Raw genomic sequence first — 24,920 nt, 5'->3', positions numbered from 1 at the left:
AGAGTCTGAGTCATGCAATTAGACTAAACCAAGCGCAGTCTCGCTACATCTCAGAAAGACACAATCAGAAAGCCAACACGATTCCCTCTTTATCTGCTTGATTGGATTCTGACTCAACTGACTTTAATCTTTTCAAAGGAGAAACAGATTCGAAAGATTGCGGAAAGCATCAATTGGATTTATGTAATCTGATGGAAACTCCAGGTGGGCTCTAGGGACATCTAGAGGTCATACCGAGCAGCACAACATACAAATGATGATGATGAGCAGATAGAAATGTGAAGAAAAACACTTTAAACATAACATTCTGTCCTTATTTATACACCTTCAAAAATTGTGAAAATGTGCAGGTCTTCGGCAAGGTTTTGATGCATGGCAGTTCATAGTGATCCTCTGTAAAGCTCCCAAACGTACACAAACCATCATTAAAAATGTCCATATAAAATACAGGATTAAAGCTACATGAAATAAGTTACAAGTCAATGTATGGTGGAGATGCAGCTATAATGTAGATGTGGGTTTGTTTTAGATCAGATGATGCGATGTGTTTTGGCCGGAGTACAGTCATGAGTCACGACATCGTCTGGTATTCTGGTGGAAACTCCTCTGGACACAATTAAACAATATCTGACTAAGATTAAAGCTCTTTTCCAAAACCTAGGGAGCAGAATTTTAAGGCATCATAGGCCCTAAAATCAGCTTAAAGCACATTAATTTTTAGATTTACATAAACTACAATTGGTGAGTGTGTGTGTTAAGTATGTCAAACTCAACTAATGGCAAACTCAAGTCAAATGTGAGTCAACTCTCTTGTCTGCATCACTTTATCTGTGTAGCACTTCTTCCATTTCAATTAGACACTCCCTTAGAAGGGACCGAAACACAATGAAGCAGCTCCAATATAGCTTATATTTGTCTCTAATGAGCCAATAAACCAAAGTAAGCAGTAATTGTGTTGCACCCTTAGGCTTGGAGGAGGGTTTCATCTGAGTTCAGCTGTGAGGGTAATTGCTGGAGATATGAGCTCAAAAGATTATCTTTGTTGATTGCTCTGGTAATCAGCTACTGTAAGTAGGCCTACATGTTCTCATGAGGTCCCGGCCTACCTGTGGGATGAGGCACTCGGGCCTGCAAAGATCATACGGGCGTACAAGGAAAGTAATCCCATGATATCATTCCTCTCTGATGTTTTTCTAGTACAACATGTCTCCTCAAGCCTTCAACTATTAGTTAAAGCAGCTTTGAAGGGTTAGCCATATTGCTAATTTGCCAAAGAAGCCACTGAATTAAACCACCGCCAACTCCTTCGATCACACTCTTTTCCCCACCGGGGTTTAACTGGTTAGCTTCAGCATTTAGATGACTACCAGTGGGTGTTGAACTACACAATTCTGTGTACAATAATGACACCTACAGTACAACTACACTTCTCAATTCCTTTCACCATTTGAAATGATCTGTATACTTTAAAAATATTTTGCAAGAAACATATAATAAAAATTGTCATTATGTTACAGTAGATGTTTTACCATTGCTCAAATTTTTTGAAAGGCTCTTAATGCTATGAAATATGTGTGCATCCCTCATATATATATTAGAAATGCACAGATATGAACATTTTGGCCGATATCGATAACCGATAATTCTTTATGTTTGCTAACAGATATATTGGCCGATACATTTAAATCCAAATTTTTTTATAATTTTTGGGAGCCTGATCACAAAAAAACAGTCTCACTATTAAAATCCATGTCCCAAGCACACAATTATGATGTTCTCATTATAATTTTATGTCGCCGATATGACAGATTGCGCTGCACATGTTGCACTTTACTGTATATTCCTTTTTGAAGTGATTCCAATCATATTTCAAGCCACTCAAAACCATCTTGGTGAACAGTGCACGTCTTAAGTGTCTCAGCTGAAGGAAATAATCCATTATTTATCGGCTTTAATATATCGGCCGGTGAAATTATCATATATTGTGTTCAGCGTTATATTGTGCATTCCCAATATATATACTCAAAGTAGCTGACCAATCACAACACACTGGTCCAGCTCATATATATATATATATATGGTCAGCTATGGAAGATACAGTAAAGTGCAACATGTGCAGTGCAATCTTTCATATCGGTGACATAAAATTATATATATATATATATATATATATATATATATATATAGAGAGAGAGAGAGAGAGAGAGAGAGAGAGAGAGAGAGAATAATTTCACTGTTATTACAATTAGTAGATAATGCCCTCACTCACATGAAAAGTATTTTGTTGACGCAGGCTATAATGGCTCTTAACAATCATTCCCTAGGACATTTCATCCCTCACCATATCAACAAACAGAAAAAGAAATAAATCAGCTCCAAATCTAATAGTCCAGTCATTTCACAGAAATGTCCAAATATCTGTTTGATTATTAGTGCAAGTTCTTCTGGGGGGCCGTTGCAGGGGTTTGGTAACTTTGCTGTTGAAAACCGCAGTGATCTCCAGAAGCTCTGTTTGAGGAGATCCTGATGTGGGTCTGATTCACCGTCCTCTTCCAGATGTGTGGCGAGTCTCTGCGGTTGAAGCGCTCTAGGATGTCGCAATAAAGGCATTCTCTTCAAATGTGTTGCTTCCTCTTCTTCAGATGTGAAGGAGGGGGGCGTATTAAAGTACTTTTGCAGATTGCTCTCTTCTTTTGCTAACTAGACCTAATAAAATATTTTTAAAGGGATCCTATTATGCTTTTTCACGTTCATCTTTGTTTAGTGTGCAATTTGCGGTTTGATATAGAGAATAACTCTGAAACTTTGCAGAGCTTTTTCATGCTCAGTGTCAGTGTTTCTGAACTCCCTGAAACGCCTCCATTGTAGTCTTGAGTTTTCTTCCAGGGACGAACACATCACAATATTCCTCATTTAAATAATTCATACGCAGAATAAAGGGGCGGGGCCTGGTTGAGTTAGTTAGTAGTGTGTTGAAACTGGCGGTTATGGTAAGGGGCGGGACATTTCCCAAACACACTCGAAGCGCTTGACCAATCACAACACACTAATCCAGCTGACCAATCATAGCACAGTGTCCTTTTCAAAAAGAGGGGCTTCATAGAGACAGGAACTAAACAGAGCGTTACTGACAGACTGGGAAGAGAGGAGCTGCAACAATGGAGAATATGGGGAAAATAATGTGTCTTTGAACATTAAAGCATTAAAACTTGTATAGCCCAAAAACAAAATCAAGACACAACAAGAAAAAGGGCATAAGTCCCCTTTAAATTGAATAAAAACAGCTAGTCAGATATAGCATTTCAGTACATTAGTAGATGTTTCACTTGAACTAAGATGAATGACAGCTAGCATCGGTTCTACGGTTTAACAACAGAACACCAGCAACCCAAAAAAGACATGTTTACTCTCCCTTCATTTATCATTAACGAGGCTGGAAACAGCTCTGACCCCTAGAAGCCGACCATCTGGACCTCCTGGGGATATTTAATTACTACCTACTCATTTAGCTGAGGCTTTTATCTAAAGTGACTTACAGTTTTACAAGGACAATCCTCCTGGAGGAACCTGAGGTGTCTCGCTCAAGGGCACAATTGATGGTTGTTCATGAACCAGTCCTCGGGAGGTTTGAACCTGCAAACTTTTGTTTACCACAGATGTTTGTTAACCACCGGGATACAAGAGCGCTATGGTGATTTACACGTATTTACATTCTCTGCATGGTCTGCAGTGTTCTCGCCACGGTCAGGGTTATGCTATTCGAATATTCAGAATGATTATGTTCGGAATATCAAACTAGTATCTACTCTATATCTACTCTATTGATGCTAAATATGATATGCACAGTATGCAAATTTCTAATGGACTACTACCATTTTCTAATGGCAGATATAATAAAAGTACTAATTCAGCCCGAGCTTACTGTTGCCATGTTTAAATAAAACCAAGGGTGTCATGGGGTTTAACTAAAACCAGGAGTTGCCATAACAGGGGGTGTGGAGAGGATGATTGTAAGGGTCCTGGTCAGAGAAGGGGCCCGTTGACTGATTGATTTCATTTATAGATCGATTAGCTAAGCACTCTGAGTTTCATCTTTCACTTTGGAGAGTACACACACAAATAATTTGTTCATTTAACTTAAACTAAGGAAAACTTGGTAACACTTTATTTTACTGTGTCCTTGTTACACGTTACATAGTTATGGTAGTAATAACTATAATTTATGCATAATTACATGCCACTAACCCTAAACCAAACCCTAATCTTTATTTTACAGTGTCCAAGGACATGTAGTTCATTATAATTACACAGTACTTAGGCTAAATGTATAATTACACTGTAACACGGACACCTTAAAATAAAGGGGTAACACTTTATTTTACAGTGTCCTTGACATGTTACATGTACAACTATAAATTGTGCATAATTACATGCAACTAACCCTAAAACAAACCCCAATCCTAACTCTAAAGTAAGTACATGTAATTATTGATTATTACTCAGTACTTAAATGCATAATTACACTGTAACATGGACACCTTAAAATAAAGTGTAACCAAATAAAGTGTAACCGAAAACCTTCCTACAGCAAGAGCAAGTCCAAATAAAGTTTTGTTGAACAAACTTAAAAGTTCTTGTGTTGTGGAAACTGAATTTAGTAAACCCCAAAACAACTATAATATCCAATAATTATTTTAGTTAATTGATAGCTATAGCAATGTCACATGCTAGCAAGCTAAAAATAACTATTTTTAAAGGCCAAAGGTTAGGTCACATTAGCGCTATTTCAGCGATTTTTTATGGGCAAAAAAGATCGAGAAGTATTGCGATCTGTATAAAGCGCAGCTCACACAGAACTCACTTTCAAAACAAGCAGCTTTCGTTTGGTCTGCAAGCATTGCAAATGAGCGAAATCTGGGGAAGGTCTCAACCTCATGGGAAGCTCTCGATCGCGCGAGTTCCGATTGGAATTAATTAATTGTGCCCGCGAAATTTCGCCGAGCAGCAATAAATGTGACGGTACCAATGACCTTTGGTATGACTATAATAATAGTGATTTATCAATGTGTTAATATTACCACAGTATTCAAATTGTTTTCTTTTTTACTTGTAGCCGCCCACAACCTAAACACCAGCACCCTAAACTAACCACAAAAACACCAACATAAAGTCTTCTAAACCCGAGACATAACTCAACATTAGACACAAACAAGTCTCTCCATTCGCCTACTCAATATAATATAATATAATATAATATAATATAATATATATATATATATATATATATATATATATATATATATATATATATATAAATATATATATATATATATACAAAGTTCTCAACAAAAGAAAAAACATTAATGTAAGTTAACTTATATTTTTCAAATGTATGTGTCAAAACATTTTCTAGAACTGTTGCTTTAGTTCATTTAATAAATAGATTTTTGTTCACATGGATCATTTCATAAACATTTCCACTAGAGGGCATCACAGGTTTAAGAAACTGCAGTAGATCTAGTCTTACAAGTTAAAACACAAATACACAAAATATCTCAGGTAGGGTCAGGGTATATTTTATCAGTTCTCATGTTGTCAAATGCGATTTAAAATCAACTGAAGTGAGAGATTTAAGACGTATTTTCACTCTCAAAGGAATTTCATCTCCTGTCTTGTCATCCCACAGAGTCTAACATAACTTGATTCCTTTCGTCTATTGCTCGATCTTATGGTGCCATTTTTATTATATTTTGTCAAATAAACAGCATACAAACTGCTGCACCTGTTCAAATGACAATGATATTCTTACGCTTGACAAAGCACGTAAATGAGCTGAAAACTTGATCAGTGCATTGCAGGCTCAAATGGTTGATGACAAAGCAGGTCATTAACCCCAGATCACAAAACCAGATCAGGTTTGACGAGTTCCAGCCTCGTTGCAGCTGATGTTACGAAAGGAACTCTGAGAATTTTAACTCACCTCGGCAAAACTGTTGACAAGAAAAACATGGATCCGGAATGTGTGCGTCAGAAACAAGGACAATGAACTCTTGACTCCAAACGTTTCTCGGACTTTAATGTGAATCATATATTTACATATTTTACATAAGTCCTCCAAAATGTAGATGTCTGAAATCTTCAGTGTAATTTGATTCTTTATTTAACAAGAAACCCTCATAAATAGGTGAGTTATTATGAATTTAATGTGTTAATATTTATGAAGAGTGTGTTCTTTTACAAGAATAACAGGTTTTATTTTCATTTAAAAAGAGAGAAGGGCAAAGAAATATATGCACCAACGATTAGATTTGAGCCACTGGAAAACAAATAATCAGAATATAGAATAATTGAACATTCTATTCAATTCTTTAGGCGGAAAATACTGCAAACTACATTAGTTTACATAATACAAAAGGTGAAAGTGATCTGGAAACTATAATTATCTTAATTCTATGCCAAAATAAATTGCATTTACATTTCCTTTTCTTAGGCTACATCCACATTAATCAGGATAAATCTGAAAACGCATCAGGAAAATTGAGGCATCTCTGCGTTTTGGACCACACTGAAACAATGTTTTTGTCCAGCAAAAACTGAGCTTTAAAAAAAAAAAAAAAAATTTTTTTTGAAAAGCCATTTTCGAGTTTTAGTATGGCTGTTGAAAATGGAGGAATTTGAAACCTACAACACATATTTAGTCGTGACGCACTTAAGAGATAACACTTTGAAAGCAGGTAACAAGATAAGATATGTTAAGTTGTACAATCTTCATTTAGCATTCCTGTGTTTTCAGATGTCTCCGAGTGGACAATCAACTTTTGAATGGATGGACAGCGTTTCGAAACGAAAATTCAAATTTATCCAGATTCATGCGGACGTAGCCTTACCGAAACAATTCAGAAGAAAGTGCATATATTAAACTGTGTTAATTACTTAAGCAGGTAGTTAAGGAAGCAAATCGACCACCAAGTCGAAACCAAAGGCATCACAAATTATGTCCATTTCATGTGAGACATTTTCAGCATTCTTCCTTTCAATGCTTTCAACGGTCCAAAAACCAACTGTCCAACGGTCCAGAATAAATTGTGAAATAAGTTCACAGAGAAAGGCCATTAGCACCATCTGTTAGTCCCGCAGTAATCCTAGTTTCTTCAAGGCTTCCCGCCGGTTCTCGCCATTTTGACCGTGCGGGGAGATCATCACGCTTATTCCATTGGAGCGGGGCAATTTTTGGGCATCGTTGCCTGGCTGAACCGCAGCAGCGTGGATTGATTTGGTTGAATCATCAGCCTGATGGCCAATACCAAAGTCCTTTGCGCTCCCTACAGAAGGAGTTCGACCTTGAGTCTTTCGTAACTGAGCTGGCGACAACCCAACATGAGTCCTGTCAGGGTTTTTCATCTGTGGCGCAGGTTCAATGACCATTCCAGGTCCTGTGCGCTCCAGGGATGCCGATTTGATCTCGTAGGACCTTACTGGTTGCTTCTTCAAAGAACCTTCCCTGGTTTTAGCATCTTGGTGCCTTAGAGTATCTGTACGAAGTTGCACGTCCCCTGGTACAGGACTTTCAGATAGTCTAGATACAGAAGGAGTTCGAGCTTGAGTCTTTCGTAACTGACCTGGCGACAACTCAACATGGGTCTTGTCGGGGGTTTTCATCTGTGGCGCAGGTTCAATGACCATTCCAGATTCTGTGCGCTCCAGGGATGCCGATTTGATCTCGTAGGACCTTACTGGTTGCTTCTTAAAAGAACCTTCCCTGCTTTTAGCGTCTTGGTGCTTTAGAGTATCTACACGTAGTTGCATGTCCCCTGGTACGGGACTTTCAGATAGTCTAGGTAGTTCTTGCACGGGTTCAACAGGTGCTGAAGACTGTGGACGAGCTTTAGCTTTGAACTTTGGCGATTGGCAGGGAGAGATGCTGGGACCTGTTTCAACCTCTTCGTTCTTCAGCAGGCCCAATTTTTTCAAAGCCTCCATTCGAATCTTCTGAGGATCCATCTGAGTGCGCTCGCTCTGCAGAAGTAACGAATGCGTGCTCCCGCTGTCTTTGTGGCTTTTGAAGATGATATTAGATGGGAGTTTCTTGGGTTTGGGCGCCACAGCTGGTGGGCTTTTGGGGTCGCCGTACTCTTTTGGCACAGCAGGAACATGTTCTGAAGATGGTGAAGGTGTCATTGGTTTGTCTGCCACAGAATGTTGCGCAATCGTTATGGGTGTCAAGTGAGATGCTTTCTTCATGGAGGGCTCCTTGTGCAGGTTTACGATCTCATTGTGGGATAACGGCCCTCTTGACGTTTCTGGGTCTGCACTCCTTGATTTGGTCACTTCGGTTGGTTTGATGGATCCACCAGAAACATGCGGCTCCATTTTGGGGAGTTCGGGAATCCATTCTGGTGGCCCATCGTAAGCAGGTGGAGGTAGTGGCGAATAAGTGAGGCTTATCTTCTTCATTGGATCATCCATGAAGTCTGAGGGTGGAGGAATGAATTCCAGCGGCACCCCTGAGGAAACTTCCTGCTGCTTCGGCTGAGACTTCACATCCAAACTCTTATGAATGCCATCTTTGGCTTTAGAGTCACTAGGCAAACTTGTTCTAATGGGAGGTTCAGGTATGAAAGAAGGTGGCAAGTCCACTACATTACTTGATTGTCCAATTCTTTGTCTAGCAGTTGCTACTTCCAAAGCAGCTTTTACAGAAACTGTCCGTCCAGGTTGTTGATGGTTAGGGCTTGATCTGAACCCATCAGGTGCATCAATAAATGCCTCTGGTACTTCTATGTGAGATGACTCCATTGGTTTGCTGATTGTCTTGGCATTCCCACTGGCAAGGAGCAATGGAGTTGGCACAAGGTACTTCTGAGAAGGTTTATGATCTCTTCCGATCACTTTGTTTGGATCCTCATGGGCTGATAGCTCTGAAAGAGAACATTTACTGTATGAGCCATTGTTTAAACAGACCAAGTTATTTCACTTTGTGTGTGTGGATATATTCTCTAGATATTTCTAGTGGTAATGCTTACCCTCAGTATTGTTCTGGTAGATGGGTGTGCGATGAGCAGTTTGTCCTTCCAGTCCATTAGATAGGCCATCAGGCTCGTCATTAGACAATCCGCTGTCCTCCTCTACATCCAGAGACTCAATGGTCTCTTCAAGAAACATGAGACATGCTCTCTCCTCAACAGAAAGGTACTCCAGACTGTCATCACTCTATCACACAAAGAAAAGTGTGCTTTTTAAAAGAAATTAATACTTTTATTCAGCAAAAATTGATTAAAAAGTATATATTTTTTTGTAAATGAATGAATGCTGTGTTGAGGAGAAACTCAACTTTTTAACTGCCAACATTCACAATGAGCAGAGACAGTTCCTTATGTTAAAAAATCAAATGTTGGTTAAAGAAATGGTTCACCCAGAAATACAAATTTTACTCGCCCTTGTATCATACTCAATCCGTCATATAGAGTACTTTTATGGTACTTTTATAGTGTTTTTGTCTTTTTCGGAGCATAACAGATGTGAACACTATTGTATGGAAAAGATCTATTCAAAAATTCCATGGATAAAATAACTGCAAAAGCAGGTTTGGAATTACGTGATGGTGAGTCAGTGAGTAGAAACTGGGATAGGTTCAATTCCTATGACCCTGGAAGGTTGTGTAAGGATCAATGAATGAATGAATGAGTCAGTGAGAGTTATTTTTAGGGTGAACTGTCACTTTAAGATATTCTAGGAAATCAAAAAAATGTCTTGATACTCACAAATCCAGAGTTGATGCTGAGCACACTATCACAGCTTTCTGCACTGTCCATACCAGACACAGATTCAATGGCAACGTCCCCGGGCCAGGTGTCACTTTTTGGCATCGCACAAAAAGTGCGAGTCAGTTAGTGACACGGGTCTTTAAGGAGCTTTGTTTAATGATGGCAAATAGAGGACCAATCTATAAAAATATAACCAAATAAATAATCAGATAACGCAATAATAATAACTATAGTAATACTTATAATGAAAGAACTACTAAAAATACACATTATTTATTATGGTGTTTTTTAGACATGGTATTTTGGACACTACTATGATGATGTATGATGAAGTACTTTTGAGTATCACATAAATACCATTGCATATGACTATAAAAATCACACAGAATGTAAAAAATGATTTTTCATTTTTCAAGTTTAGATTATTGGAGTATGTTTTACAAGAAAACACTATGCCGCTGCTTCTGAAATTGAATAATTCCCTACTAGGATGCGGAAAACGGTACACCAACAGAGTAGTATGTCCGAATACTAGAAAAACGGTAAGCGAAAAGTACCCGGAAATTCCTACTTATATCGGCATATGCATCCGATGGACACTTTACTATCCAATGAGGCCACGGGATAGGATTTGTGAATGGTGGTGAAGCGACTCCGTAGATCACATTGTGACAACATGGCAGATGTAGTACGTGTGGATTACATTCATACTACACACATTCATATTATGTAGAATAAACTTTTTTAACGGTCACAAAGTATATTTTAAACCAAACGTAGTACCTACCATACAGTATGTGATTTCAGATGCAACACGTCAGTTTTTCTACTTTTGAATTTCATGTTTAATTCAATGGGTTACTTGCCATTTCTTTGTAATTATTTGTGAAATTGACTACCAATTTCTGAGTGAAAATAGTTTCAAAGTAAATCCTTGTCGTCCTTGTTAGCGCCCGCCTCCTATGCCGGAATGATGGTTCGATCGATGTTTGCATCTGTATAATTTGACTAAATTATACTGAATGGAAGATACATTTATGCCAAAATACTGTAGTTTAACTCGACACACAGCTTTTGACATCAGATGTAGGAAACCTATTTCTAACTATGCACGATAATATGGTAAGTTGCATTTGTGTGTTTGCATTTAGCATTGTTTGTCCCTGCTGACCATAGTTTTGTTACGCAGACCTGGCAACCCTGCTGACAATTTTGCATGATTTGCACAGGCTGTGAATCGATTAGTTCATCAATGAATCTCTAAGCACAGATGGCTAGATGTTCACTAAGGCTACGTTTACACGTGGATGGCTATTTTCATAAATGAACATTTCACCCCTCTTCGTTTTCAAAAATAACATTGTGCACACGAACCCGTGTATATGCCGTCAAGAGCATGCCAAACTTGTAGGTGGCAGTGTAACGAGACGCTCAAGCCCACATTAGCCAATCAGAATCCTGAAAATAGTCACATTCTGTGACGTCGCTGCCTAAAACTTTTTCTCAGTTTACATGCAAACGTGCAAACGAAGTTTTCCAAAATCTCCACTCTGGCCGGAGTTTTTAGAAAGAATCGTTTTCAGAAGTGAATTCTCCGTTTTCGTGTAAACGAAGGGCACAAACGAAGGGAAATGTCTCCGTTTTTCAAAATAGCCATGTAACAGGGCCTAAATATCTGGAGGTAAACTGCATCCACCTTGTACACAAGTGCACTGTTACATGAACACACCTGTTCAGAATAAAACCACACTGAATGAAACAGCTAAAAGCCAACGCCCAGAGAACACAATGTGCCCATATTGCAGATGGGCAGTTAAAAGTAGTATTACTTAAAGGAGAACTCCGGTCAATTTTAACATTGAGCTCATTTTTTTGTAAATTTGGAGTGCTGTCAGTACAGAGAACAACGGCAAAAATCGGTGTTGCCTACACCGTGTTATCCTCTTTTTAAAATTTGCACCCTGTTGACTTAAATGGGGCAAGTTTTAAACCTGCTTTTAGCCTCTTAACATCCTTGATGTGTCATTACAAGTGCACAGCCAATGTGAGTGATTCCTTCAGAGTGAACACGGTGAATCTGACTGCAGTAGATGTAAAAGATATGAATAAAAATGAAGTTAATTCAGCCAGCGCTCATACCTGTATTTATTTCCTGTTTTCGGTCGAAGTCCACAGTAGTCGATTGTCGAGTTCTCCACTGTTGCTTAGAGTTCTCCACTGTTGCTTAGTTACCTATGATCACACGTGTGAACTCGACAATCGACTACTGTGGACTTCGACCGAAAACAGGAAATAAATACAGGTATGAGCGCTGGCTGAATTAACATTTTTATTCATATCTTTCACATCTACTGTAGTCAGATTCACCGTGTTCACTCTGAAGGAATCACTCACATTGGCTGTGCACTTGTAATGACACATCAAGGATGTTAAGAAGCTAAAAGCAGGTTTAAAACTTGCCCCATTGAAGTCAACAGGGTGTGAATTTTAAAAAGAGGATAACACGGTGTAGGCAACACCGATTTTTGTCGTTGTTCTCTGTACTGACAGCACTCCAAATTTAAAATGAAAATTAGCCCATGATTTACTCACCCTCAAGTCATCCTAGGTGTATATGACATTCTTCTTTCAGACGAATACTGTCGGAGTTATATTAAAAAATGTCCTGGCTCTTCCAAGCTTTATAATGGCAGTGAATGGCTGTTACTGTTTTGAAGTCCATAAAAGTGCTTTAAACTTCAAGCTTTTAAAACTTTCTTTCTTTCTTTCTTTCTAACTCCAAACTCCAACTGTCAAAATTCTAATATTATGGAGAGGCCAATTAGACTCCATTCTAACTCCATTACTATCTCTAATCCATTGAGACTCATTTAAGCTTCCATTCTATCTAATATTTCTAAACTGAAAACCTTCAAAATTCAAACTTTTAAAACTACTAAACTAAAATTAAACTAATTAAAACCTTAAAACTTCAAGCTTTTAAAACTTCTTCAAACTTTCTGGCTAGGCTTTTTCATGCCAACTTAAAGTTTGTCTAAAAACTTCATCTCTAGTTCTCGAAACGGCTCTGGGGGGTTAATAAAGGCCTTCTGAAGTGAAGCAAAAGTTTGTGTAAGAAAAATATAAATTTTTAACACATTACAAAGTAAAATTCTAGCTTCCGGCCAAACGACCATATGTACTTGTGCAACTTACGAAACTTGTGACGTCAGAAGTAGCGTAGTGCGTCATGACGTAGCGTAAATATCAGCAATACGTCGCATTACTCGCGTTAGTTGCGCTTTAGACTTAAGTCAAATCCATATGTTCGGTTTGCCGGAAGCTAGTTATTTTACTTTATAAAGTTTTAAATATGGATATTTTTCTTACACGAACGCATCACTTCACTTCAGAAGGCCTTTATTAACCCCCCGGGAGCAGTGTCGAGCACTTTAATCATGAATAGATGAACTTTTATGGACTTCAAAACAGTAACAGCCATTCACTGCCATTATAAAGCTTGGAAGAGCCAGGACATTTTTTAATATAACTCCGACAGTATTCGTCTGAAAGAAGAATGTCATATACATCAAGGATGACTTGAGGGTGAGTAAATCATGGGCAAATTTTCATTTTTGGGTGAACTAACCCTTTAAGCATTTGATTTTAGCACAGTCAATGAAACCTCTTAGGGAGAAATCTGCACTTTAAACTGCAGCGAAGCTTCTGTCTCCATCTTAATAAGGTCTTTGGGAGACGTTAACAAACCACAAAACCATAAAGTGAGCTGCCTGTGTAGGAAGCATTTTAAGGCATCATATACTGTAGGTGCACTTCTGAAGAAAAGGTTTTTCCAAAAGGTAGACAGCAAAATTATGGTGCATTTTAAGATACCTTTTCAACAAATTCTAAAAAACAACCCCAGAAATAATTGAGATAAGCTCACTGAAAAAAAAAAAAAAAAAAAAAATTAAAAATATATATATATACATATATATATACACACACACACACACACACAGTATACTTAAAATTCATTTAATCAATTAAGTTTTTTTAAATTAAAATTAAATTAAATAATTAAAAATAATTGCATAATATAAAAATACCTAATAAATAGCACAAATTATTTTTCAATTAAATATTGTAAATATTTAATATATATATAATTTCAATTAAATATTGAAACCCCTTTACATAATATATGTGTTTAATTTGTGAGTTATTTGTGAGTTAATCACCATGCATTCTGGGACTGCTTTCTCCACAAAGAAACCAGTGCTAGTTTAGCAACATATTCTGCTGAAGACAATTCTCAATGTTCCAGTCAAAATCTTTTCAGAGGTTCTTTTTCAGGATGTTGCTTCTTTTTTTTTTCTTTTCTTTTTTTTATTAAATGTTAAAATGTAATTTATTCCTGTGATCAAAGCTGAACTTTCAGCATCATTACTCCAGTCTTCAGTGTCACATGATCCTTCAGAAATCATTCTAATGATTTGCTGCTCAAGCAATTATTATTATTATATACAGCTCAATATTTTTGTGGAAACCGTGATGAATTGTATTTCAAGATTCTCTGATGAATAGAAAGTTCAAAAGAACAGCATTTATTTGAACAGAAATCTTTATAAAATGTCTTTACTGTCACTTTTGATCACTTTTTAATGCATCCTTGCTGATTAATTATTAATTTCTTACTGACACCAGACTTTTGAACAGTAGTGTATATCATGTAAATGCGTTCTACTGTATGTGAATGGCTCCCTAGGCAGATCACTAGGTTTTGAAACAGAGCCCACATTTCATTTTTCTATACATTCCTAACAAAATTAACTTGAGGAGCAAATGAGAGACAGTGAAACACAAATGACAGCAGTGCCTCGAGAAACGTGAACAAGTGTGAATAACAGCCATTGTTACAGTGAAAGTTTTCAAGTTGTTCAGCATATTTCAGTCCGCTCTGCCCCGATGAGGTGAGGTAATTACGAGGACACACACCTTCTTCTCCGTGACTCCGTGAGAGAAACAGCGATGGCTTGGGCCGACACCTAAAGCTGCGTTCGCACTGGAATGCCACTGTGCCTGATCAGATCTGCTGCAAATTCCAGATGTTCACCGAATTTATTCACGTATTAACAAATTCTCCTTGCCTTTTGGGCTTGGGAATGTTTGACTTTGACTATGACTAGAATGCAAACAAGTGAAATCAGGTATAATGAGACAACTGAGCTTAATGAACCTTTCAAATAGTATGAAGTAATCAGGTTCTGCGGCGTATCGTTGGGTTTGCCCTTGAGCCCACACACACTATTGTTTTCATAAAATGAACATGTTCGTGTGTATTTCAGGGAGTGGCAGCTTAAAATAAAATGCGAGCCGGAACAAAGACATTAGTGTCCAAGTAGAACCACTAAATATCAGCATTTGTTTAAATTTAATTGAACGTTTCACAGCCAATTGAAACTTCAGCATAAGCATGTGATGTGGACGAGAGAAAATGATTAAAGGTCAATAGCTGTATTTCCATCTAAAGATGCAAATTTAACTTATGTGCAAACTTGGAATATCACATAAAACATTTTTGATCAAAGCAGCGTTTCCCTCTCGTGTTCAAGAGAACAAAATCGACACTTTCAGGGAAATTGACGCAAAATATCTGTGATAAAATGGAAGTCGCTGCAATCTGGGAAACACTGTGGCTCTTCTTTCCTCCATCATAAATGATGAAAGACGAAACGCAACGCTGTCATGATCTCTTGTGTTCGGATGCTAGTGTGTGATGCTTCTGGGAGAGAAATTAAACCAAATCATTCTGATGAAAGACTTTGTCTAAGGCATCTCAGAACGACAAAACCAACATTTGAGATGCTGTGATGTGATTGGTCCGCTGGTTAGTCCAGTTATCCAATCACAGCCTCTGCTGAGGGAAAGTCACATGAGCTTTTTTGTTGCGCGTCAAAGGATTTATTTGTGAAAGTGTTTCCATCGTAGTTGATGAGCATGTCTTCATATTAGATAAAATAATATCAATTGAGTGCATAAGTTTTGTATGTGCATTTTTGGAATTTATGTGCATCAATTCTGATTGGCCAATCGCAGCAATCTGTAGTCGCATATTTTAGCATAATGATGCTGAGCTGTGTAATTGATAGTTGTCCCAGACAACTGATTTTCTACATAATTGCACTATTATACAAAGTTCAACAAGCTTAATGTGACGAAATGAGAGAAAAAAATGTTGCACAATATATTGAAATCATCGAAATATCGCAAATGTACATATCGCAATATGCATATCGCAACAGCTTGCAATAACAGGGGTCATGAACAAACGACGAAGAGAAAATCACTCACTGCTCTTGGCTGAATAACTTTGGTATGCTTTAATAAGAATCATATTTAATTCATACAGTGAAGACTAAGCAGTGTTTTATTTTTTACATTTTGATTATTCAGTTTCTGTTGTTAAATAAACCTGATGTAGGATAACCTGAAACCCTAAACCCTGTGGTTTACACTGATGTTAAAATAACACTTCTTATGCTACAGTAAAACACTGATGTTCACTTTCAGAAGTTGTAGGTATGTTTTCTTTTCACTAAAGAACGTGAAACACATATAGATTATATCATTTTAAATATATTTTAAAGATAATTTAAGTTCATTTTACATACTTTGAGCATTATTATATCGCATTATTTAATGAGCTATCGCATAACGCATTTTTCTTCAATGTCGTGCAGAACTAAGGCCTATGACATGTAGGCCTGTCATCTGCCGGTCCTGGCCAATCATTTACTTATATAAACACACATAGTCCGAATACACATGCAAAGCAAACATGAAAGCTGCAGACCTCTCTGTTTGCATAATTAGATATACTGTCCCCATAATTTATACACATCACCTATTTAACAACATGACACCATGGAAAGATTTATGATTGGCCCTCGACTGTTCAGCTGTCTAGTGCTCTGAACACTAAATAAAACATGCTTTTGGCTTCATCAGACCAATTCAACAAATGAGCTTTTGTAAAATAAAAAAAAGGCTTAGGATAATCCTGGAACCATCACACAAATGATTAACAATATGCAAATGTTTCCCAGCAAAATTTTGAGTTCATTATAGCAGACTTACATTATAGCAGTGTAATTTCCAGTTATTCTTGCAAATAAAAATGTAACAAATATTTAGTAGTAACTTAGTTGTAAATATATATGTGTGTGTGTGTGTGTGTGTGTGTCAGTTATCAGTTATGATCTTTTTAAACACAATATTAAATCAAAATGTTAAGTTCTAACTATACATTTAATTATGAAACAAAGTCTTTCACTTACAAACACAATATAACATACATCGATAATAAATACATTAAGCGTCTGTAAAGTGTATGTGAACAGGGATTTGACATCTGTCACATAAACTCCTACTGCCATGATAGTGGACATTAAAAACTGCTATTGACACACAGGTAACCTGTCACCTAAATTTACGCTGCGATAGTGAAGTTTTCAGACGATTTATTTTACTATTAAGGCATATGCAACACGCTGTCATTAGTCTGAAAATAGCCGTCAAAAGGCAGTTAAAGTCTTACCTGTCCGTCAGGAAGTGCAGTCGCTCACCTGGGTGTCTCTCTCAGTTGTTCTGAAGTAAACCAGTCAGAGCGCGAGACTCTTCAACAGCGCAGCTCATCTGAGCTCATCTGCGCATGCGTCACACACAAAGCCGCAGCTGATTGGCTGAACGCCCGAGACAATGTGTAAACTACAGTTTACAGTAAACACGGCTTGTACTGTGCCGTAAATATTATCTAAAAATATAACGTAAACCAATAGGCCTATACATAATGTAACAATAATACCCATGGATTATTGTCACATAACCTCATCACGTTTCATGTTTAGGCTATTTCAACTAATTAATAGTTTTTGTTTTTTTTTCAAATCCAATTTAAAAAAGTGAAATTATTATTAGTGAATAAGCAGCTAGTGTAAATGTTAATTTGTCTAAAAAAAAAAAAAAAAAAAAAAATCGACAGCATTGCATTGTGGGATACAGTACTCCATCCACATTGCTTATGTTCTGCACTTCTTGACAAATGTAGAATTCCATGCATGGAATTCCAGAATTAATAAACAGTACATTCAGCATTATGAATTTGCCATAGATGAGAAGACCATTATAACCATCGACTAATAACTGAAGTATGATGAGATGTAGCCTAAAAATGGAAATTAAATGCAAGTAACTTGTAAAAGTTGTTGTAATACCTCATTAATTTCACTTACACAACCATGATAAAAGACATGTAATAATTAAAATATGTAATTAATTCCAGGCCAGATGAGTCCTTCCCCAAACCGCTCGAGCGTCAGACTTGTGATTCATGTTTTATTATGTTGTTATTATAATAGGCTTAGATGCATTAATTTGTTTTTCCAGGAACTGAACAAATGCTCTTTTCTTTGAGGGGAAGTACTTTACTGCCTTCCCTATCAGCAAAAGCAAACAGAAGTCGCCTAACTCTGAGGAATCAGCTCTTGGCTTTTGTTTAACAGTGACATTCCACCTGGTCATTCATTTACCTGGTTACGTACTCAAGTTTATGGTATGTGATCAATGCAAACCTGCCTGAGTTCAGGGTGTAATCGGGTTTATGTCAGACAAAATGGTTCTTTATTAAAGTCAAGGTGCTGGAATAACCATTAAAGAGCATTTACAATGATCTGACTGTATTGGTGCTTATGTTATTTTTCAGTTTGTTAAATCAAAGATATGTTTTACGTTTCGCTTTCATCACAGATACAAAGCAAAGAACAAGATCGGGCAATTATAAGGGAGGCTCCCTTTCTTTTGTACTATTGAAAAATAATGCAAGAACTGGAATCCCAGTCGGAAAATATTATTAATGACGTAAAATCAAAGTGCTATGACTTGCATGAATCATCATGTGATATAAAAAAAACATGTGAATCACAAACCGGAAAAAAGATCATGTTTAATAATTTGATTTGTGGGGTCCTTATAGTGCTCATTGATCTTTTTTGATCTATGTCTAGAGCCGTCCCAACATGATTAACCCCTAACACTCTTGTTTTACAGTGTCAGAATTAGCCTGAATTAACTTCTCTCCATCTACCTTAACCAACTGTGACTTAATCCCACACCACCTGCTAAAACTACAACTGTGTTGGTATTTCATCAACACATGAACTTAATACTTCCCTGAATGTCATGCCCTATGGCAGTCGTTCAGCTAAAGCAGAAGTACAAACACAAGCACAAAGATCAGCATTAGCTTTAGTTACATCAGGGTTTCTTCTAACTTGTGAGTAATAAGAGAACTAACTACATACAGATTATAAATGCACAAAGCTCCTTTAAACATTAGCCTTTATTACGACTCAATTAATCAAGTGGACGACAGATATTAAATCATGTTGTCATAGGCGTTCCTGCATCAACTGTGCAACTTCAGGTTATAACAGGTTATAACGAAATCCTTATAAACTTTATTCTTATTTCTGTATTTTACTGGGTCTGCTATCTACTGTATCTATTGTTTCTTTTCTTTTTTGTGCCTGTAAAGCACTTTGAACTGCATTGATTTGTTTGGAAAAGTGCTATATAAATAACATTGGCTTGCTTGCTGGGAAGGATCTCGGTTTGGAGACCTCTTTAGTCTGTTAGTCCAACAGAGACATCTAGAGGAGAAGAAATTAAAGTACACCATTAACATCTCAGCAAATTGTTCAAAATCATTGTTTAAAAATATTAGATTTCCAGGGGAGATCATTAGCTGCATAGTAGGTGCATGTTAAAACTTTTTTACAAATAATTTGTAACTTTTTATCTATTTTTTAACCTACATTTACCTAACCTTTAAAATATTTGAAAAGTAAATGTCAAGTACGTATTTACAGTTCTAAAATATTAATATTTTAAAATAACTCAAGAAACATTTCACCTTGTTGTAATTTGGAATATTATATATATATATATATATATATATATATAAAATGTGAAATATTATTACAATTTAAATAAACTGGTTTCTGTTGTAATATATTTTAAAATGTATAGGCCTAATTTATTCCTGTGATCAGGAATTTTATTTTCAGGATTCTTTGATGAATAGAAAGTTCAAAAGAACAGCACTTATTATAAATATTACTTTTTGTAATATTGATTAGTTTCATAAATGCCTTTGTCTTTCATAAATGCTCTTTGCCTTAGCTTCATCATGTGCCTTTGCTAAATAAAATAATTCACTTTTTTTCTTTTTTAAAAATCTTACTTACCCCAAACTTTTAATGGCAGTGTATTAATTTCATAAATGCCTTTACTGATTATTTTTTTATCATAATGTGCCTTTTCTAAATAAAAGAGTTATCTTCTTTCTTTTTTTAAAAATCGTATACTTTCCCCAAACATTATTATGTTTATTATGTGTATTATGATTCCCCATACACATACACACACACACACACACACACACACACGTACACGCGCGCACGCACACACACACACACACACACACACACACACACACACACACACACACACACACACACACGTCTATATTACTAACAGGGGACTATCGCTCTACACTGGCCAAGAGGGGACTAGTGTTTCTGGTCATTTTGAAGAAACAAAAAAAATTCTTTTAAGGTCTTTTTTCATAATATAACTTTAAAAATGCATTTTTTTATTTTCAAAAAACATGCCAAGTGGGGACCTGCAACTCTAACTGATCTCTACCTATCGGACAGGGGACTCCCATAGCCTGCAATGGAACTGTGTGTGTGTGAACAGTGAAGTGAACTGGCAGTGAAGTCTGTCTTCATATATATATGAAGAGTTCAGATGCAAAAGCCTCTAAGTGCCATCTGAAAATTTCTCCTAGAATGGTCATTTTTATCAAGCTCGTATTTTTAAGTTCAGTAATTTCACTTAAATGACAATTAATAGGTAATTTTCATTGCCATTTAAGTGAAATTACTGAACTTAAATATACACACACACACAGTTCCATTGTAGGCTATGGGAGTCAAGGTTTTTTTCGTAAACGAAAAATGAAACTAAGACTAAAACTACTGGTCAAAAAACATTTGCGTAAACTGAAATAAAATAGAAATTTCAACAAAAATAAAAAACTAAAACTAAACGAAACTTTTTTCTGTTTTTCCAATCCAAGCAAAACCGCTTTCTGTGTGAACCAGCCCTAAGAAGCAGAAATAGCCAATTCAATATTTCTATCATGACTAGACTTTATGCAAATACAGCTGTACATTAATTCCAGGTAAGATAACCATCTCATGTGAAACTAAACCACACATATTAGATTAGATACCACACTGAGCAGAAAACAGAAAAAACAAATAGCATGTCTAGCCCAGAGATAGATGTAGGCTACATTTGTCAGAGTAGAAGTAGGCCTATACTAATTGTCTGGTCTGAATAGAACATTTGAATATGAGTATAACTATGAGTATATGATTTTTAACGATGCAATAGACAAAAGGCATAAATGTATCAATACAAGAATAATGTTTGAAAGGATTAATCATAGAAACAACCTTAAAGAATAATCATAATAATCATACACATATTTTTCCCCTTTTCTTATACACCATGTTTAACAAGATTTAATTTTTAATATGAATGAGTATGAATGAATAATTTGTACTTTTTAGTTGCATATGTTTGGTTCTTTGTTCATCCTCAAACTATTATTTTATTTTTATTATTAATAGGTTTTCACAAGAGTTAACTGTAAACTGCAAACATTACTGACTGAAAATTTGAAAATGATATTAAAATAAAAACTAAATTAAAAATGCCAGACTACAATAACCTTGATGGGAGTCCCCTGTTGGATAGACATCGGTCAGAGAGTCCCCTTTTGGCCAGTGTAGAGCGATAGTGCTCTGTTAGGAATATAGACATGTATGTGTGTGTGTGTGTGCAATGGCAAATAACAATGGCAAGTAAATTGTTAGGGACTGCATAACCAAGCATAGAAAGTATCTATGAAGAGATAGCGTTAAATAAGAAAAATAATATTATGAATGATTTTCATGAATGATATGCTTTTGAACTGTTGCATATACTGTATGTTTGGGCATGTTTGAAAATACTTGAAAGTTCAGTAACACTTGTAAAAGTTCTTGTAAAGCATTTATAAAGGAGATTTAAAGGCTCACTGATCTTCTAAACAGAAAAAGAAAACAATCACAACACAGTGATACAGAACATACAGATATTTAACTGAGCCTTTAAATCTCCTTTATAAATGCTTTACAAGGCATAACTAGTCCTCACTTTAGATGAGCTCACAAAAATAGTTAACAGACCACTACTAAATGCTTTATAACTACCTGAATTAATCATGAATTACAGTAGAAATACATGTTAATAAACCATTTATTAATACACTAAGTAACTATTACTATATGTCTGAATAATAAGATGTATGAAGGTACATTGAAATAGTTTATTAATCATTTACTTACACTTTCTAAGTGATCTTATGAACCACTGACAACTCCTAAACAACTGGTTTGTAAATAATGCTATATTTCATTTAGAAATGATACATTGATCATTAATAAAGTATGAAAATACAATTATTAAACACATTATAGATATGTTTTTAAAACAAGAATAAAGCATTTATAGCTGTATTTATAAACTGCTTATTAATGTCTATTAATGCTTTATAAATGAATTAACTGTTTACTAATGCTTAACTAATGATTAATAGCGTGGAGTTATTATAAAGTGTTACTGAAAGTTCCTCAACTAAGCATATTCCAAGTTATGAGGCAAAATGCATTTAAAATATTGGAATATATTAGGGCTTCAGTGTGAATTCTAGAAACAGTATTTACATTTTTAACAAGTAAAAAAAAAAAAAAAAAAACATTTCAGGTCTATCCACCTTTTTCCTAACAAGCCTATTGCGTTTTAGTTTACGGGTGGCACTTTGGTGACTGAAACAAAGATTACTGTAATCAAATCATGCTTTCAAATTTAATTGTCTCCCCTTTTCACATCTAATCCCTATTAATAGTCCAGTCATTTTATGAAAAAAGGTTGAACAAATTGCAACAGAAGCAAACTCAACTGATTTTGTATCCTCAATATGTCCTTTATTACGCATGTGCTAATTTGCATAAATACCACAACAGGTCTAAACATTGGGTTTAGCCAGGTGAAAATGTCTTGTTGAATCTTGTTGACACATAACAGTAAAATACCTAATGTTAAGGTCTGAATGGAACCCATTTAGGCTACCCATGAGCATTAATACAAAGAGGCAGGAAGAAGTACTTTAGAAACCAGCCTTTATTCATTATTATTGCAGAGATGGGGTTTGGGGCTGGGTCCATGGGACTGTTTCTGGGGATTCACTTTTTATTTTGCCTACCTTTTGTCTTCTGCATTCTCCTCACCCTTGTCTCCTGTTCTTCCCTCAGATTCGTCCCCCAGAAACAGTCCCACGGACCCAGCCCCAAACCCAATCTCTTAAAAATTAATAAAGGCTGGTTTCTAAAGTTCTTCCTACCTCTTTGTATTAATGCTCATGGGTAGCCTAAATGGGTTCCATTCAGACCTTAACATTAAGGATTTTACTGTTATATGTCAACAAGATTCAACAAGACGTTTTCACCTGGCTAGACCCAATGTTTAGACCTGTTGGGGTATTTATGCAAATTAGCACATACATAATTAGATTATGCACCATTTGTCCATGTTAACAAACCATTTAAAAAAACTTGTAATATATTTTTTGTTTGGCTTGATGTAAGTAATCAACTCAGTAATTTTCATGGTGATATCTAAAGGTTACATTTTTTACCCTATATTCACCTAAGAAAAAGAATGAATAGGCGAATGAATAGGCTATATTTGGGTCTTTTTCGAAACTTTCCCCTAATGGGATTCTTCGGGGCTTTTTTTTTCCTTACTCAGGACATATTGAGGATACAAAATCAGTTGAGTATGCTTCTGTTGCAATTTGTTCAAGGTTGACCCCATTTTGGCTTAAAATGACTGGACTATAACTCTGTTTACTGGAATGGTTCTAGGTAAATACAATATTCATTGTCTGTCACAGTGACGGAAATTACTTTGAATTATCACTTAAACAGAAGTTACTCCCACAGTTCACACAAAGCATCATGGGGCGTAGGAAAAAGGTGGATAGATTGCAACAAGTATTTTTTTTCCCATTAATTTCTCCCATTAGCCATGAACCAAGCCAACCAGCTACGAGGAGAATCACAACACTAAACTTTGATTTGAAGCAAAAAAGTTTTTGAAAATCAGACAAAAATACAAAGGTAAAGACTGTGTACTTAACGGCTTTAGTGAGGGAAAGAACTACAATCCCATGAAGCATTGCAAACAGAAGAAAAATAAAAACTACTCTTTTAAAATGTTGATTATATAAATGTAAAAAACAATATATTTTAAGTTCATTGCGTTGATTGCATTCAAGTTCAAAAGTTGAAATAATGTGAAGCAAACTGAAGCAAATATAGCTGACAGTAGGCCTGTCTTTAAAGGTTTATAAGTTACTGTTAAAAATAATTTTCCCTATGGAGTTTTTACTTCTGGAGCGTGACTGTTGCACTCCAACCCAGACATTAAATCATAATGAACTTGTTTTGATCAGATTCTTTTACCAATTCAGATCTTTGGTCAGAACATTCTGTGTTTTTTAAATGGTGACATCAGGACGGGACGGGCAGCTGCAGAAACCAAGGTTCCCCAGAGAGACATCCTTCTCCCGATTCTCCCCTCCCACCACATCTGGAACTGCTCTACCATGTTTCTACACTTAAAGCAAAGGCAGGGTGAGCGGTGACCAGAACAGTCCCAAACTCACAATAACAATCCCAACTGCACTTCTAAGCAACAGCCCTGTAACATCATTTGAATATCAACTACGTTAAATAATGTTACAGACATTGGTATGACCTGTGAAGTCATCTGACATGAAATGTACATTAGTGAAGGACATCACCTAATGTTATTTGTGAAGTATTTTTAATATACTATGTGATTTCTCATGAGTGAAGGATGCTGGGTAAAGTGCTCTCCACCCATGTGAATCACTTTCATTTAAAGACATCTTGACATGTTCAGTTCAAAACAAATCAC

At 36.1% G+C, this 24,920-nt stretch overlaps 1 protein-coding gene across 1 annotated transcript; it reads right to left on the bottom strand.

The window, feature by feature from the left end:
* Positions 1–6,055: 6,055 nt before the first annotated feature.
* Positions 6,056–17,458, bottom strand: LOC311073321 (specifically androgen-regulated gene protein). Its single transcript, XM_084098961.1, has 4 exons — positions 17,344–17,458; positions 9,762–9,943; positions 9,024–9,210; positions 6,056–8,918 (listed from the first exon to the last, which is right to left on the bottom strand). Exons 2-4 carry the CDS (start codon positions 9,864–9,866, stop codon positions 7,126–7,128), a joined length of 2,085 nt encoding a protein of 694 aa, XP_083955087.1. The 5' UTR covers positions 9,867–9,943; positions 17,344–17,458; the 3' UTR covers positions 6,056–7,125.
* Between the last annotated feature and the right edge of the window lie 7,462 nt (positions 17,459–24,920).

This window comes from Abramis brama (assembly GCF_963993115.1).
Source record: "Abramis brama genome assembly, chromosome: 22".
NCBI lineage: Eukaryota > Metazoa > Chordata > Actinopteri > Cypriniformes > Leuciscidae > Abramis > Abramis brama.
The sequence above is the reverse complement of the archived record's forward strand: the minus strand, read 5'-3'. Positions and strand labels throughout refer to the sequence as shown.

Bases quoted from the DNA above. Each gene is read 5' to 3' on its own strand.
- LOC311073321 (XM_084098961.1), bottom strand. From the start codon at position 9,866: ATGCCAAAAAGTGACACCTGGCCCGGGGACGTTGCCATTGAATCTGTG. The intron at 9,211-9,761 runs GTGAGTATCAAG...TTTGTGTGATAG, and splicing joins TCAGCATCAACTCTGGATTT to AGTGATGACAGTCTGGAGTA. The intron at 8,919-9,023 runs GTAAGCATTACC...GTTCTCTTTCAG, and splicing joins CTACCAGAACAATACTGAGG to AGCTATCAGCCCATGAGGAT.